This window comes from Puma concolor, chromosome D1, assembly GCF_028749965.1.
Source record: "Puma concolor isolate L17-30 chromosome D1, mPumCon1.1.hap2, whole genome shotgun sequence".
Taxonomy (NCBI): domain Eukaryota; kingdom Metazoa; phylum Chordata; class Mammalia; order Carnivora; family Felidae; genus Puma; species Puma concolor.
In genome coordinates this window covers 25,664,382-25,679,719 of record NC_141676.1, presented here as the reverse complement: position 1 = coordinate 25,679,719, position 15,338 = coordinate 25,664,382, and the positions used below count along the sequence as shown (strand labels likewise).

The 15,338-nt window shown below is 53.3% G+C and overlaps 1 protein-coding gene across 7 annotated transcripts in view; it reads left to right on the top strand.

Moving 5' to 3' along the window:
* The window catches only part of PRR5L (proline rich 5 like), a 74,761-nt gene that overhangs the window by 52,260 nt on the left and 7,163 nt on the right, over positions 1 to 15,338 (top strand). For 6 of the 7 annotated variants that reach the window (XM_086677664.1, XM_086677667.1, XM_086677665.1 and 3 more), the window contains 3 exons: positions 2,816 to 2,907; positions 6,110 to 6,247; positions 11,111 to 11,237. In XM_086677664.1, the coding sequence (XP_086533790.1) occupies positions 2,816 to 2,907; positions 6,110 to 6,247; positions 11,111 to 11,237 (357 nt within the window). The remainder of the gene's footprint in view (positions 1 to 2,815; positions 2,908 to 6,109; positions 6,248 to 11,110; positions 11,238 to 15,338) is intronic. The other variant, XM_086677670.1, reaches the window with a different exon arrangement.

Genomic DNA, 15,338 nt, shown 5'->3' with positions numbered 1-15,338 from the left:
GCCGTGTTTCTTCCACGAATCTTTCCCAGAGCTTTCGTGGCCTTGACCGTAAGGAGTCCCTGATTCCCCTTCTATGGGCTTCCGGTGATCTAAACTCCTGTGGCACATTTAGAGGACAGTTTTTATAGGGTGGTTGTCTAGAAGCTTCTGTGCAGCCCCCTTCATCTTTGCGGGGAGCTAAGTCCTTAGGGGCTGTTTCTGGAGGTGAAGTCACCTCCCTGAAACTCTTTCTTCCCCGGGGTCACCCTGTTTTGTTAGCCTGTGTCAGTCGGCCATTCTTCTCTGAACACTTTCCAAAACCTCCATTACTCTGTGAAGTTCGAAGCCAGCAATTAGACCCGAGTTCCCAGGAGAGGTGCCTTCCTGCTGCTGGGTTGAAAGATTACCTCATGTGCTGACGAGCTCTCCATCCCGGCGGTGGAGGGGAATAAGCGGGCACCGGCACGGATCTGCAGGATTCTCCTGCCCTTCCTTCGTGTTGGGAAGGCCTCTGCTGGGCTTTGTAATGGAAGGCTTAGGATACAGGCCGTCAATAAAGCAGCTGGAATATGGCCTTTTCTCCTGTGCAGTACGTTCCCCGGGTGTTGGGCTCACCTTGGTTTTGGGTACCAGGATGGCTTAACATGTCAGATGTTCCTTTTGAGCTCCCCGACTCCTCCCTGCCACGAACTAGCATAGCCTACATTTGAAAAGATTGGTTCGTTCAGACATTGGTTGATTATCAGCCATCTACCAGGCACTTTGCTAGGTGCTGGGGACACGGTGGTGAACAAAACCATCCTAGGATTCCAGGCCCTCGTGGATTAGCTCATAACCCAGTGGTGAAGAGGGAGATTAATCAAATCATTATGAAATATAACACTGTAACTGCAGCAGGTACTAAGAATACAGTCTGGGGCACCTGGGTGACTCGGTTGGACGTCCGGCTTTGGCTCAGGTCACGATCTCGCGGTTCGTGGGTTCGAGCCCCCCATCGGGCTCAGAGCCTGGAGCCTGCTGGGATTCTGTGTCTCCCTTTCTCTCTGCCCTTCCCCTGTTCCTGCTCTGTCTCTCTCTCAAAAATAAATAAAAATTTTAAAGATTAAAAAAAAAAAAGAATACAGTTTGTAGGAGGGAGGTTTGACCCATGGGCGAGACTTTGCTATAGAAGTGATGCTGGAGCTGACACTAAAAGAATAGGCAGATGTAGGTGAGGCAGAAAGAGGGGTAAAGAATAGTCTAGGCAAAGGGACTAGCACATGCAAATGCCCTGTGGTGTACAGAGCATGGTGAGCCTGAGGGGCTGAAATAAAATCCACATACTTAGGGGAATAGAGAAGGAGGGTGAGGATGCAGAAGAAGGAAACAGACTGTCCCCTCCAGATTGCCCGTGTTGCGGATGTTTCCTTGATCTAAGACCAAAGGAAAATGTTGGAGCTAATTATTAAGTCCTGTTGTGTCCTGTCCCATGCTGGGGCTAAATGTTAACCCCCTTCACTCACCAGCCGCAGCATCTGCGAAAGCCTGTACCCTTGATACTTGTGATTCATTCACTCAGAGATTTCTAAAAAGTAATTTATTGATCTGGCAACATGCCAGGCACTAGAAATAATAATGGTGGGGCAGGACAGACAGGACCCAGACGCCCATCCCATTCTAGGAGAGGAGACAGAGAAGTCAATCAGTGATTCCAACAACGTGTAATTAGCACTTTGTGAGGCAAATTACAGGGGACTATGGATTTGCATTTTCCCCTAGCGTGTGTCTCTCCAAGCTTTCAAAAATCCATGCATCTTTGGCCCCGCTAGCTGCTGGTTCTGCCCTTGTTCTGTTCTCTCTCCCAGCCGCTGCTTTTATTGTCCATTAAATTAATAGGCGGAAGAGGCTAAATGAATCTTTCAAGATCTGTTCAGTGGAACTGGCAGTGTTTTGCCAAATGCATCTTTCAGTGTCTAATCTTGGCCGACCCAGTTTCTCGGCCTCAGATGAGCAAAGACGGTGCCCAATCAGGTCTGTTATCTAGGTCATTAAAAAGCAGCCACCGTGCAGGCTCCTCTCTGCCAGTGCCTGCCTTTCCTGCAGGTGCGGGGTTCCTGGCACGGCCTTCTGGTGGCATTGGGTGACCCATGTACACCCAGCCTGGGAGCGGTGCCTGACCAGTGGCTCAGGATCCCAGGGGTGAGCGTAAGTATAGCATCAGGAGGCGGGGCCTGAGTTCTGCAGGTGATACTCTGCCTCCCTCTCCCCGCTGGTTATTGCAAACCAGTGGGTGGAAGTGACAGTTTCCAGGCCCTTCTTTTCACCTCCTTGTCCCAACAGCTCAAATCCAGAATAAAAACCCAGTGTCGTAGTGATTAGAAAATCAAAACAATATATAATTGTGCACGTGATCGTCCCAGATAATGTTGGTCAAGGGCATGGATTCTGGAATCCCAGCTCTGCCTTCTAGCCGTGTGATGTTAGGCTAGACACCTGGCCTGTCTCTCTGAGCCTGTAAAGTGAGGGAGTAGTTTATTCTGAAATGTAGATGAGGAGTTTAGTACAGTGCCTGAGAATGTTGTTACCATTCTCACCACAGCAGCAACTGTTCTGCGATTTCCAGACTTCAGCTCCCTTTCCTGGATTGGGGGATAGAAGACATATTTGCCTCTTTTCGGTTAAGTCTTTCCACTCATTCCCACGTTTACTTGTAGCAATGCCTCCTAGATGAAATGTAGGTCATGAGTTACCTGCCCCCATGCTCCCTTTGACACGGAGCGGTCTCTAGCCTCTCCTGCAAGTAATGACAAATTCTTTTTCTTTCTTTCTCCCCTCCCATCTTCTCGCCCTCGTGTAGGTGAAAATCGCATTGAGGTTCTGGCTGAAGTGTGGGACCACTTCTTCACTGAGACTCTCCCCACCCTGCAGGCAATATTTTATCCAGTTCAGGTCAGTCTCGGAGGAACGACCTCCTGCCGGCCTCAGCACTCTGTCTCATTCCTTGGCCTTTGCCAGCTCGGGCCTCCTGGTGAACCGGGGAGAGGCAGGAAGTTGGGTGCCTGAGTCGGCTAAGGACCTCGGGGCTCTTTGAAGGGCTCTCTGGTCTGTGTTTAGCATCTGACCTCCAGCAAAGAGAGAGCGCCTACGTAACTAGCAATTTGTAGGCTCTCCTCACCCTCTTGGTTTTGAATATGCCTTGTATGTTCTCGGAGTGGTTTGTTTCTTCCAGCTTTTCAGAAGCAGAGATGGGGTAGGGAGACTGTTTTCTTTTCTGTCCCTTTCTTTCTTTGCTCCCCCCCTCCCTTTCTTTGAAGCACAATTTTAAGGCAGGGTTCCTGTTGTACCAAACTGTGGGAAAGGAATAATGTTTCTTGCCCTCTGTAAGGGATTCCCGAAGACAAGTAGCCACATGATGTAGAAGAAAGAACACTAGACTGAGAATCAGTAGTTGGTCCTGGGCAAACTCATTTCACTTCTCTGAGCATAGCTCGGTTTCATCTGCAAAACGTGGAATTTCGTGTGAGCAGTGAGTAGCATGTCTTTGGTATTATTGTGTGACCTGGGCTTCTCCTAACACTTGAGGTGATTTCCTTCCATCTTCCCGCAGAGTCTAATAGCAGGACGAGGCATTGCCACTGCAGAGTAGACGCCCCCGAAGGCAGGTGTACCAATCGATGTTCCTCTCCCAGACTCACCTCTCCATCCTGCATTAACACTGCCCCCCCCACCCCACCCCTGGGCTTAAGGCTCCTATCTCACCTGGCTTTGGGGAAGTGTGGGTGTGGGGCATAGCAGCTGAGCCATTAACAGTGGTAGGAATGACCCTGGTACCAGACCTAAGGGCCCACATGCTTTGTTTGCTCTGAATGGTATTTTATGGGAGCTTGGAATTCTTTTAAATATGTATCAATATTTAAACATTGGGAAGTTATGCCTACAGAGCTCCTTTCCGTTTCTGGCCTGCCCCTAACAATTTTTAGTAGAAGCCTCTGGCCTGCACAGCTCACTGCTCTTTTGATCCCTTCCTTTACCCTCGGGTCCATCCTTTACCCCCGTGAGGGGGTTTGCAGCATTTATGTAGACAATTCAGCCCCCGTACCATGTGATAGTCACTAGGCCAGCACTGGGTCCTAAGAAGACAGACCTAGGGGTAGGATTCCCAGATTCAGCAAATAAAATGACAGGATGCTGAGTTAGATTTCAATTTCAGATAAACAATGAATAATGCAACATTTGGGGTGTACTTCTACTAAAAAATGATTCACATTCTACTGGACATCCTCTGTTTTATTTGGCATCCTGTTGGCGGGGGTGTATAGACCCGGGTCTCTCTTTTGGGACCTGGTGGGCATGGAATTTCAAGGGGTGGGTGTATCCAGGTGGGTTTAGAATGGAAATGTGGCACCTGAGTGAGCATGGCCCTGGGACAATCGTCAGATGGCCAAGAAGGGCCCTCACATACACCCAAGCGGGAGCCCGTCTGAGGACGTTACTGTCCTGCTTCTCTCGAAGAATCAGAAGCTCCGGTGACAGGTGATGCTGCCCGTCCATCCGCTTCCCCACACACGGTTTCCCAAGTGCTGTTGCTGCCACTGCTGTTCCAGACACCCCACCGCAGGAAGCCCTGAGTTAGCGGTTCTCACTACTGGTGGTAACACACCAAGGTGTCTGTTTGTCCGGCTAGATCCTTCTCAGAGCCCCCTGCCTGGATGGGTGTCTGACACCTACTTCCTCATTGGACAGGTGTGGTTTTGAGTACCTACTGTGTTCAAGGGTGTGGAAGCTTGCCTTCATCTTCCTACCTCATAAGGGGAAAGGAACCCTGGAGGGGAAGCGAGGGCAGAGACCTAAGAGACAGGCGGTCAGTGTCGAGTGCTGGCGTGTGGGGCAAAAAGTAGCAGCTATAGCACCTTAAGGCGGTGGGGAAGGCAATCAGGGAGGGGGGTGGTTGACCCGAGCCTGGAAGGCACTGGTGGTGGTTGTGTGCATCTCTTGGTGGAGGGAGTGGGGGGATGCGGGGATGGCAACCCTAAGGAGTTAACGGGAAATGTAAAACTTCCTTAAGCCTTGGCAGACTTGTGGGATGAAAAGCTACATCCTGTTTGGCAGGTGCCTTGGTGATATCTTTGGCTCTCCCACGAGCAACCCATCTTTGGTGTGTGCTGTATATACATGTGCAAAGGAGAGTCTAGGAAAGAGGCCCTCCTTTCTCTTTTGGGAAACTTTGGCAGCTCTAAAATCAACCGGTTAATGTTTGAGATCCAGCTCTTCCCTGGATATAGTACCATAACCCTGTCCTTCAGGGTTTTCATCTGCAGGGTAGGTTTTGTAATAGTACCTGTCCGAAAGGGTGGCGACTAAACGTGTTACTTCCATCTAAAATATTTAGAGTCATGGCTTGCACATGGAGCTTGGGTAGTATCAGCTCTTAGGATTATTAGTTATGTTCATCCTCCGCCTGCACCCTGCATGGTCAAAACGAGTCCCTGTGTTTTTCCTTCTTTGCCTGTCATGCGGCAGGTGCTCACATATTAAGCAAAGTTGAGGAAGCAGCCTTGAAAGTGGGGGGCAGGGCTAGTGTTGATCTTTTCTCTCGCTTCCCCTCATCTTCCTTTCTTCCTCCTTCCTGAATGCCCCTTGCCCCCCATGACAGCATAGCCCCCATATATCTTGTACCATCTTGGGTCACTTAGGCGGATTGAGTGAGTCACACCTTCTCTTTTTTTCCTTTGATGTTTTATTTATTTTTGAGAGAGAGAGCACAAGTTGGGGAGGGGCAGAGAGAGAGGGAGACACAGAATCGGAAGCAGGCTCCGGGCTCTGAGCCGTCAGCACAGAGCCCAGCACGGGGTTCGAACCCACAAACTGTGAGATCATGACCTGAGCTGAAGTCAGACGCTTAACCGACTGAGCCACGAGGCACCTCTGAGTCACACCTTAATCTTAAATGAAGTTTTAATTCGGAAGGACGGGGGGAGGAAGGGGCCAAATCTTCGACTTTTTGGCAGTCTTCCCCCCACCCAGGTCTGCAGACACCTCATCCCGGCTCATTGTGGTGCTCTGTACACACTGGTTGTCCTGGAACCCCCGTGGTTAGTGGCATATCCAGCGGGCTCTCACCTCCCAGCCCTGCCCCCTCTCTCCTCTTCAGGGCCAGGAGCTGACCATCCGCCAGATCTCTCTGCTGGGCTTCCGCGACCTGGTCCTGCTGAAGGTGAAGCCGGGCGACTTGCTGCTGGCCCGGTCCCAGCCGCCCTCATCCATTGTCCAGATGTTGCTCGTCCTGCAGGTGGGTGAGGCCCCGGTGGAGATGTGGCCACCTGGCCAAGGGAGGAAGAGACCCTGTGGGACGGCGGAGGGACCAAACGACTTGAACGTCTTAGCTTAGCTCGTATTCTTCAGTGTAGCGGTTCCTGTGCCTTAGCGCATTTGTTCCCTTGTTGTACCTCCACTGAGCGCCTGTGAGGCCCCTGGCACCATGCTCCCTGCTGGGATCCTAGTGGGGGCCAGAGAAGCAGGTCTTGTCATTCAGGAAGCACCCTCCCCCTTCTCCTGCGTGTCAGTGATCCATAAGTCACACGCGACCACAAGAGCGTGCTGTAGCCTAGCTGAAGCCAGACCAGGAACTCCCTAGAGGGTTCCCGGACAGGTGGGCACCCTAAGAGACTACAGCCAGAAGTGAGACCACATCAGGCCCCAAAGCTGCCAGCCTTTCACCACTTACCAGTCTTGCCTTGTTTCTCTCTGCTGCTACCTCTCCTGGCCCTGCCCGGTGCCTCGTGGACTTGGTGTCTCTCCCTTTCTCCCTCCTTCTGCAGAATTGTATTCAGTACTTTGGTTTGCACCTGACCAAACGTGGCATCCCACACACAACTCCCGTGTTTCCACCAAGAGCTGACCCAGATGGTTGTCTCTTAATCCCAGTTCTGAATCAACAGTGGGAAGATGAGCTAATGCTACTGGCTGATTTCTGAATCAGATAATCCAAACGACCACCTTATGAGGCGGACAGTGTTGTTATTCCCATTTTACAGATGAAGAAATGGAAACCCGGGAAGTGTGTGTTTGTCCAAGCTCCCTCAGCAAGAGGTAGTAAGATTCAGAGATATGTACACTCAGGGGAAAGAATTGGATTTGTCTAGCTCTGGCTACACGACTCCCCTTTGCCAGTCAGCCATGACCTTGGGTCGAGTACCATAAACATGGCGTCAGGGAGCCCGATCCGATGGACAGGGGTGCATAATTCCCAAGAAACAGAGCTGCAGCCCAGGGACAGCCCCAGAAGATGGCAACTATGCCTCCACCTCTGTAACAAGTTCAGCTGCCACAGCATCAGGTCTGAGCCATTCCCCAGGGCAGCCGGTTCCATCGTTGGTCAGGCTGGTGGTGACCCCGCTGCCCTCTTGGCAGGGGTAGAACAGCAGGCTTGGGGCCCTGGTCTCCCCGTCCCCCAGCTGCTGTTGCCTTCTGGCTGTCTAAGCTAGGCCATCCTTCTGGGCATTCTCCCCCTTTCCTGAAGTCAGAGGAGCAAGAGTTGCCTAATAGGACGAGGGGGTGCTTAAATGTCTGGAAAGCCAGCTCAGGCATGTTTATGGCAGGGAAGGAGAAGGCGTGGAGGTCAGAAAGTGTGTGTGTGGGCTCATGTCTGGGATGCATAAAGCAGAGCTTGCATCCCACGGAAGAAGTCTAGAAAATGAGCCCTTTAGGGTTCGGATAGGACAATTGGGAAAGAGGAGTTGGGCTTTCCCCCTCTTATTTCCATTTATAATATTTTAGGGATGACAGGTGTTCCTTTGTTGTTGTTGCTGTTTGTTCTTTTGGAGGGAGAACTGGGGTGGGGGTCCCCACCTGCTGACAGCAGACCAAAAAGGACTGTCTCTGTACTAATGAGAAACGCCCACCACGTTCCCACATTGGACAACCCAAGAATCACATGAGAAAGCCGCCATCATCCCCCCGAAGCCCCGTAGGGGTTAGCCTGCTTGCCTGGGAGATGCTTCCTTCATCCATCCTGGCCCCCAGTCCACACCGCTGTCTGCGGGGTTCCCGGTGGGATCTTAGGAGAGCAGCCCAGTCTGTACCCTGGCCTCCGGTCCTCCCACCTCCCCAGCCTCACCTGGAAACTGTGGCCACACTGGCACCCCCTTTGTGTCTCCCTACACAGCAGAGTCTTCCAGCGTCCACGGTCCCCTTCAGGCCAAGGCAGGTCTGTATGTTTGCTCCTCCCTCTTGTTCCTTCAGCACATAGCAGGCCCGGGGAAGGGTGAACAAAACACCCATTCCGCAAGTGATGGCACAGCCAGAAAGAGCCTGAGTAGGACTGACCCCAGGTCTCTGGCCTCAAATCCCCTGACAGTGACCATCACGTAGTTGGGATTCGTCTCTTGGCGGACAGAAGTACAGTCGGAGAAACTCCATGGTCGTGACAGAGGTCTGGGAAGTTGGGCAAGGAAACAATCCCTGTTTTCCTGTTTTCACAGATGAGGTGGAGATTCAGAGTTGGCCAACCAGCTTAAGGTCTCGTCCTAATCTGTAAGATCTGGATCTGTCATCCAGTCCTCACCTCTTGCTACCTGCCCACCGAGCCATGCCCAGCTACAACTGCCTGCCCTCCAGCAGTCCCCCCAGGGTCCTGGGAGATGCTACATAAGCTTCTAAGATGGTCCGCTTTAATGCTGGGCATTTGGCGTTATTTCCCCCAAGGGTCTCGTGGGACTAGTTCTGGCCCACGTTCTTCCTCACCCTGGGAGCTATAAAGCCCAGGGCTGGGAATGTGACAGTGACGAATCGGGATCTTTGGCCAGTCCAGGTCTGTCATCTTGAATAGCAGGATGGCAGCTGCTGGGTCTGAATGCACCTTGCAGGTTGCCGTGCCCTGGGATCATTCCAACTACAGGAAATTTGGGTCCCAGTAGTTAGAATTGCTCCCTTCTCTCCCCAGACCCCCACTTTCCCCAGTGCCATGAAATCTGGGGCTGGCTTTTCCTTGCCTGACTCGTACAGAGAAAAGAGTCATTTCTCAGGCCTTCTCTCCCTTTTCCAGTGCTCTTCCAAAATGTCACTGAACAAACCTCTCCCTCCCCAAAATACGCAAGGGGCTCCGACTTCCCTGCTATGGGCTGTATGCTCCCAAGCTACCCCAGGGAGAGGCTGAACCAGCGGTCTTGACCACTAGAGAGATCTGGTTCCTCCTGGCAGGTACAGACAGGTTCTGAGATCATCCTAGAACAGTGCCTTCTGAGGGGTACCCGTGCAGTCACCCGGGGTCCCATGCCAAGCAGGGCCCTGTGCTTGGTTTAATTGTCTCCCACTGCCATCTTGAAATTCTTAATAATTTTTCAGTAACGGACTCCCACATTTTCATTTTGCACTGGGCCTTGCAAATACATAGCAGTCCGGCGGCCAGGCTGAGGGCTGTGTGCAAGCCAGGCTGTCCAGCAGCTACCCTGGGAGAAAACCATCCAGCTCCAAACCATGCACTTGTTAACCCATTTTCTTCCCACCTCTTGCCTCCTCTCCTTTCTCTGTTGCCCCTCTCTGTTTAGCGTTTATTAATCGTAGTGGGGGAAACACTTGGGTGGGGGGCGGGGGAGGAGAAGGCAGAGAAATAACAGAGAAATATCTCAGAGAAATATCCCTGAGAAATAACAAGGAGGAAAAAAATGACAAAGAAAAAAGTCTCCTCAGCTCTGAACACCAGTCGAGGTGGTTTTGGGGCTGAAACTGCTGCACGCTTGAGGCCTGGGTGGTTCCCGGGGAGCATTAACAAGGCTCCGCTCTCCCCTCTGTGGCCTTGAGGATTTCCTTCCCCAGTGAAGCAGGCCCTGTGCTTTCCCCCTTTGCTTCCATGGCTTCGGCCCACGCTGAGGGCTATTAGAGCCCGCGGGGCATGAGAAACATCCTGCCTTCTTCCCACCGTCCCCTGTCCCCTGTCCCCTGCCAGTGCTAGGGAGTCTGAGGCCCACTCGTGTTTATTCTGCATCTCCTCCCTTCCCACCCCTTCCCAGCCCCAGCCTCCATGTCTTCTGTCCCCACAGCCCACTTCCGCAACCTCCTTTGTGTTTCCTTAAGCCATTCCTTCCCTGTCACTGCCCCCAGCCATCTCTGTCTCCGTGGTGGGGGGAGCTGACAAGGGGCCAAGTCAGCCTGTGTGCAGGGGAGCCTCCACCCCACCCAGGCCTCCCCCATCTGTGGGATGGGCCCTTCCCGCTTCACCCCTCCGCCATCTTTTCCTCTAATCCCTGAAAACTCCAGCACAGTGAGGAGTTTTACTTTTTAGGTAAAGGTGATTGTAACATCAATTCCAATTTGAGAATTTGTTGGGACGTCCTCTTGGGCTGAGGGGAGCCCCCACGGAGGCTTTTCTCTCTGCCTTTCCACAGTCCCTCAACACAGAGCAAGGCTTCGAGCCCTTTCCAGCAAGATATTGGATTCCCTAGGAGTCTACTGGTCTTCTAGAGAACCTTCGTCATGTTTTGTCTCCTTTTTGGTTTTGACCGTTGTTATGTGTTTTAGTTGGTGTTTGTTCAGGCTTAGCCCTGAGGACTCCTGTCCTTTTGGGCTTTTGAACTAACTCTTCTTCATCTTGGTGCCTAACATCTGTCTGGCTCCACAGTGAGTCTCCCTTTCTTCTACTGTTCTGGATTTTTCCATATTCTGTCCCCCTTTCTTTTCTAACCTCCTTAACAAGTGGCAGTAAGATGGGTTCAGAGCCAGACAGCCGGCATTCCAGTCCCAGGTTTTTGCCACTCACCAGCTGAGTGTTCCTGGGAAAGTTACTTGAGCTCTCTGGGTGCTACTTCCTCATCTGTAGAAGGTGGACGATGAGGGAGGGTCCCTGGCTCCTTGCGCTGTTGAGAGGCCTCTGCTTTGGTCCGTGTAAAGTGCCTGCGTTGTGGCAGTGGGGTGGGATTACATGGTTGGGACCAAAGTGGGCAGTCCCACCTGCCCTGGACAGTTCTGATCCCTGTGACCCATGGCAAGTGACTCGGGCTTTAAGCCTCAGTTTCCTTCATTCCAGCCACAGCGATGCCGCCTGCTGGTGTCACCACTTTGAATGTAGTAGGAAGGCAATCAGGACTTGGTGGCTGAGTGCCAGCCGGCCCTGGCAACTTTTGACTGACCCTTGTCTCTCTTGGATGTTTATTTCCAGAGTGTTCACGAGCCCACAGGCCCAAGTGAGGGTTATTTGCAGCTGGAGGAACTGGTGAAGCAAGTGGTGTCTCCATTCCTCGGCATCAGTGAGGACCGCGGTGTCTCGGGTCCCGCGTTTATGTTGGGTAAGGGGCAAGGCTCTCGGGCTGCCGGGTGCTTTGGTGATAATGCTGCCAGCTCTGTTTTCCTGAGCCTGGATTATGTCCAAGCCCTTGGCTTCTGATGTGGGTCTGTGCAGATCTGTGCCTGGTAATCACTCGTGTGTCCTGCTGGCCTGTGTGGCCGTAAACCTCCCCGCCTGACGATGCCTCCCCAGGGACTGTGCCTCTGTGGTGTTGCTTGTCTGATCCGCATCTTTGATCAGTGGCTTTGATCTTCTCTGTGGGCCTGCAATACTTTTCCTGTATCTGATCACCAGAAACTATGCCTTATTACACGCCCCACACACTCGAGTGCAGAAACCACCCGTGATGGATTTTCCCTTGAAAGCAGCTTGAAATGTGAAGCCAACTCATTTTATGTGCGGCCAGGGACAGATGAAATTGAGCTGCTGTCACCCCCTCCTTGTCTGTAGGTACTGCCAGGGCCCACATGCCAAGGAAAGGGGCTCCTGGACTGGGGGACAAATCCTGTTGGTGGCTGTAAGGCTAGCATTAGCATCAGGCTCTGCATTTGGCACCCTGGAGAATCTCGAGGTGAAGGGGATCTGTTCCTTCTCTCTGTGAAACCACGGTCCAGATGGGGAAATAGCCGTATAACAGGCTTATCATAAGACACATTCCTGTCACTCTTCGAAATGAAAGTCCCCCAAAGGCAGGAATTTTTCTATCCCCAGTGACTTTAATGGTGGTTGGCGATAGTAGGCACTCAAAAACTACTTAGTGGATGGACGACAGGCAGTTGCACCCCAAGGCGGGGCTGACTGGCGCCCATACAGAGCTGCAGAGGTGAAAAGCGATTCCCCGAACTGGGAATCTTTTGCCTCCTCTCCTTGCTTTAATGGAATTGCAGCCGAGCGTCAAAGGAAAGGGCAGAGGAACAGCCTCCAGCCTGGCTCCTACCCCTTCCTGGGCCTCACTACTGCAAGCAAAGCAGGGCTGGCTGCCAGTCTTCCTGGCCCCTTCGTGTGTTTTCTCTGGAGACACCAGCCTAGCCACAGCCACCGCACATCTGGGGTGCTGGCCCAGCCCGCCTGCCCAGTCCTTCCCCCGCCCTCTCTTCCACCCTTGCTCACTCACTCATTCCGCCCAGGGGCTGGCAGGAGCCAGAGTAGCAATGGCGGCTGAGAGCAAACCGTCCCCTGCCTCTCTGGCCGTGAGCGGGGCGCCACGTTGCTACGCCCTCCCTGGAGCCCACCTTCTTACTTCAGCTCAGCCCACTGGCTTGCCGGCTCACCCACTTTGGGACGGGAGGATCCGGGTAGATGTCAGGACACCATCAGGTGAGCTGGGCCACGTCGGGGACTTTGCCATTGGCTGGGCCTAGAGCCAGGAACAGGGACAGATTTGGAAGTTTGCTCTGGGAGTACTTACTCCAAGAGGGGACACCTTTGGCTTCCCAGTTAGGACAATACATTCTTTTGTCAAAGTATAAAGCCAAGGTCTGAGGTTTTTTTGTTTGTTTGTTTTTTTGTTTTTTTTATACCAAGGACAATCCTTGTGTGGGGCATTGTCTCAGGAGGGACAGAAGGGGAAGAAAATGACTCTTATGGATTGTTTGATTATGATTATTTTAGCAAATGTATACTGAAACCTTACCCCTGGTACCTTAGGAGGTGCTGCAGGTATAGCCATGAGTAAAACCGACCCATCTCTGCCCTGTGGGGCACACGGTCCAGTGAGGAGGTCTCAGACAGTACAACATGACTCATGAATGAACAAGTTCTCTGAATGGGGGAAGTACATCGGCCACAGGGCCCAGGGCAGGGGCACTTCACCTGGACTGGGGGAACCAGGGGAGGCTCCCCAAAGGAAGTGATACCTGTGCTGAGTCCTGTAGGATGGATTTGAGGTAGTCTCCCTTCGCTGTTTGCTGAGCTATCCCAGGGAGAGGGAAAGATCTTTGGGAGGCCTTTGGGGTAGGGAGAGCGGTGAACGGGGCGGGGGCGGGGGGAGGGGCTGGAGCATTTGAAAGACCAAGATACCGTCAGAGTTGCAAAGTGGCTGGTGGCCAGGGAAGGCACAGGCCACAGACTACATCCTGGGCATTATGCTGGGTGGGCTGGAGGCCATACCGCAGAGTGGGCACCATTGTTCCCATTTTACAGCTGAGGGTTCAGGTCACTTGGCTGTTGGAGCTGGGATTTGAAAGCCCCAGGTTGTTTGCACTTTACCAGTTATCCTACATGCTCCAGCCTCCCCCCGCCCCCGTCAGTTTCTAGAAGGTCATTGTGATTTTACTGAGGGACAGCTGAGGAGGTGATCCTTCCCCCTCATTCCTTAGCTCCTCGGGGCTCCGGGGCCAGACATTTCACCCCGAACCTCTGGATACTAAAAAGTTGACATGGCTACAATGGATCTCTTCCCTGTTGAGGACAACCCTTTGCCAGATAAAGTGAGGATTCTCTGTGCCTCAGTCTTCCCCTCAGTAAAACATGGAGACCATGACGTTTATCCTGCCTGAAGGAGAGGAGCGTGCAGACCACCAACTGAAGTGTGAAGGCACAGGAGGGCTTTGCCGTGGTCCGCTGGGGCGGGGGCGGGGGTGGTGGTGAGGGGAGCAAAGGTGGGGCGGGGAAGGGGAAGGGGAGGGGGGGCATCCAGGGGTGAGGAGCGGTCGAGGGCAGCTGGAGCGCTCATCTCAAAAGCCACCACTTATCAAAATGCCTGTCATGTTTCAGGTGCTGACCAGGCACTTGTCCTCTTTGCACAGCCTGCTGAGGGGTGGGGGAGTGCTGTGGTTGTCTCAGTCTCAGACTCCGGAAGAGACCTCCCCAGGGCTGCGTGGAGTAGATGACCAGAGACAGAGAAGCGGTTTCTCCAGGGGGCGCCCCTCATTGCACGCGCCTGTCCAGGCACGTTTGATCCCGCGGGGATTCTGGGGAAAGCTCTCTTCCTGTCAGCCAGGCCGATGGGTGTGAGGAGCGAGCCTCACCCCCTGATATACGAGGCTTGGCAGAGAGAGGGAGAGGACTCTGAGGCTCGTGGGAGCAACTGTGTGCGCAATGTGGCTCTCCTCCAAAGCAGTCCCTTTTCCAGAGCTGTGGGGAGGTGGAGGTGAGGAGTAAAATCTTTAAACAAAAACAAAAACAAAACTGTTTTGTCCTACCTTTCTAGTTCCCGAAGTCTCCAAGCTGCTGCCCTGGCTGCCTCCCGGGACCCCCAGCAAACACTCAGAACCCTCAGCAGTGCTGTGTTTTTCTCACACAAAAGCCCTGGCCTCCCACAGATCTTCCTCCATTGTGTCTCCAGGGGAGGGCCCTTTTCCTCAAGACCCTGTAACTTCTCCTCGTGACAAGTAGGCATTCATGGGCTTTCAGGTGCCTGGGCCTGGAGAGGGACGTCCACAATGGGCTTGGCGTGCAGAGGGCACAATACCCGCATTATGGCGGCCACTCCTTCGAGCCTGGGAGATCAAAGGCCTGGGAACGGAGTCCCCCACAAAGGGCCCGAGGACCGCCTCATCCAGGCTTTGCTTCTCTGGGGTTTGAAAGGAACTGCCATTGCTGGCTCCGGTGTAGGGGGATGAATGCCAGAGCTCAGTGGGGCGCCTGGGGAGTGATGAAGGCAGAAAGGCTCCCCTTGCCCCACCCCGTGTGAAAGGCAGGAGGAGGAGGAGGAGGAGGAGGAGGAGGAGGAGGAGGAGGAGGAGGAGGTCTGGAGGTGGGTGCCTGCCCAGGTGGCAGGACACGGCTCCTCTCCCAGCTCAAAGGGTACCGTTGCAAGGGAAGGACCCATTTCAGCCCCCGAGGGGTGACCACAGCTTAATCAGCCTCTTAAAGGGAGATTTTCTTCTCTGAGTGCCAGGGCCTGACTTTCCCTGGTACAAATGAGAAGGCCGGGAAGATGATAGGCAACAGCAGTGTGGGTAGCTGTCTCAGCTCCAGCCTGGCCTGTGGTCTGACCCCACTGGGGCCGCAGCTGACGTGCTGGTCTGAGGTTGACTCTGGAGTCTGGTGGGAGCTTATCGAGGAAACGCTGTCTGCCCCGGGGGACTCGGCACAGCCCAGCGGCCCCTGTGGTCTCCACTCTGCCCACACCCAGTCTTGGGAACCAAAGCACTCCACC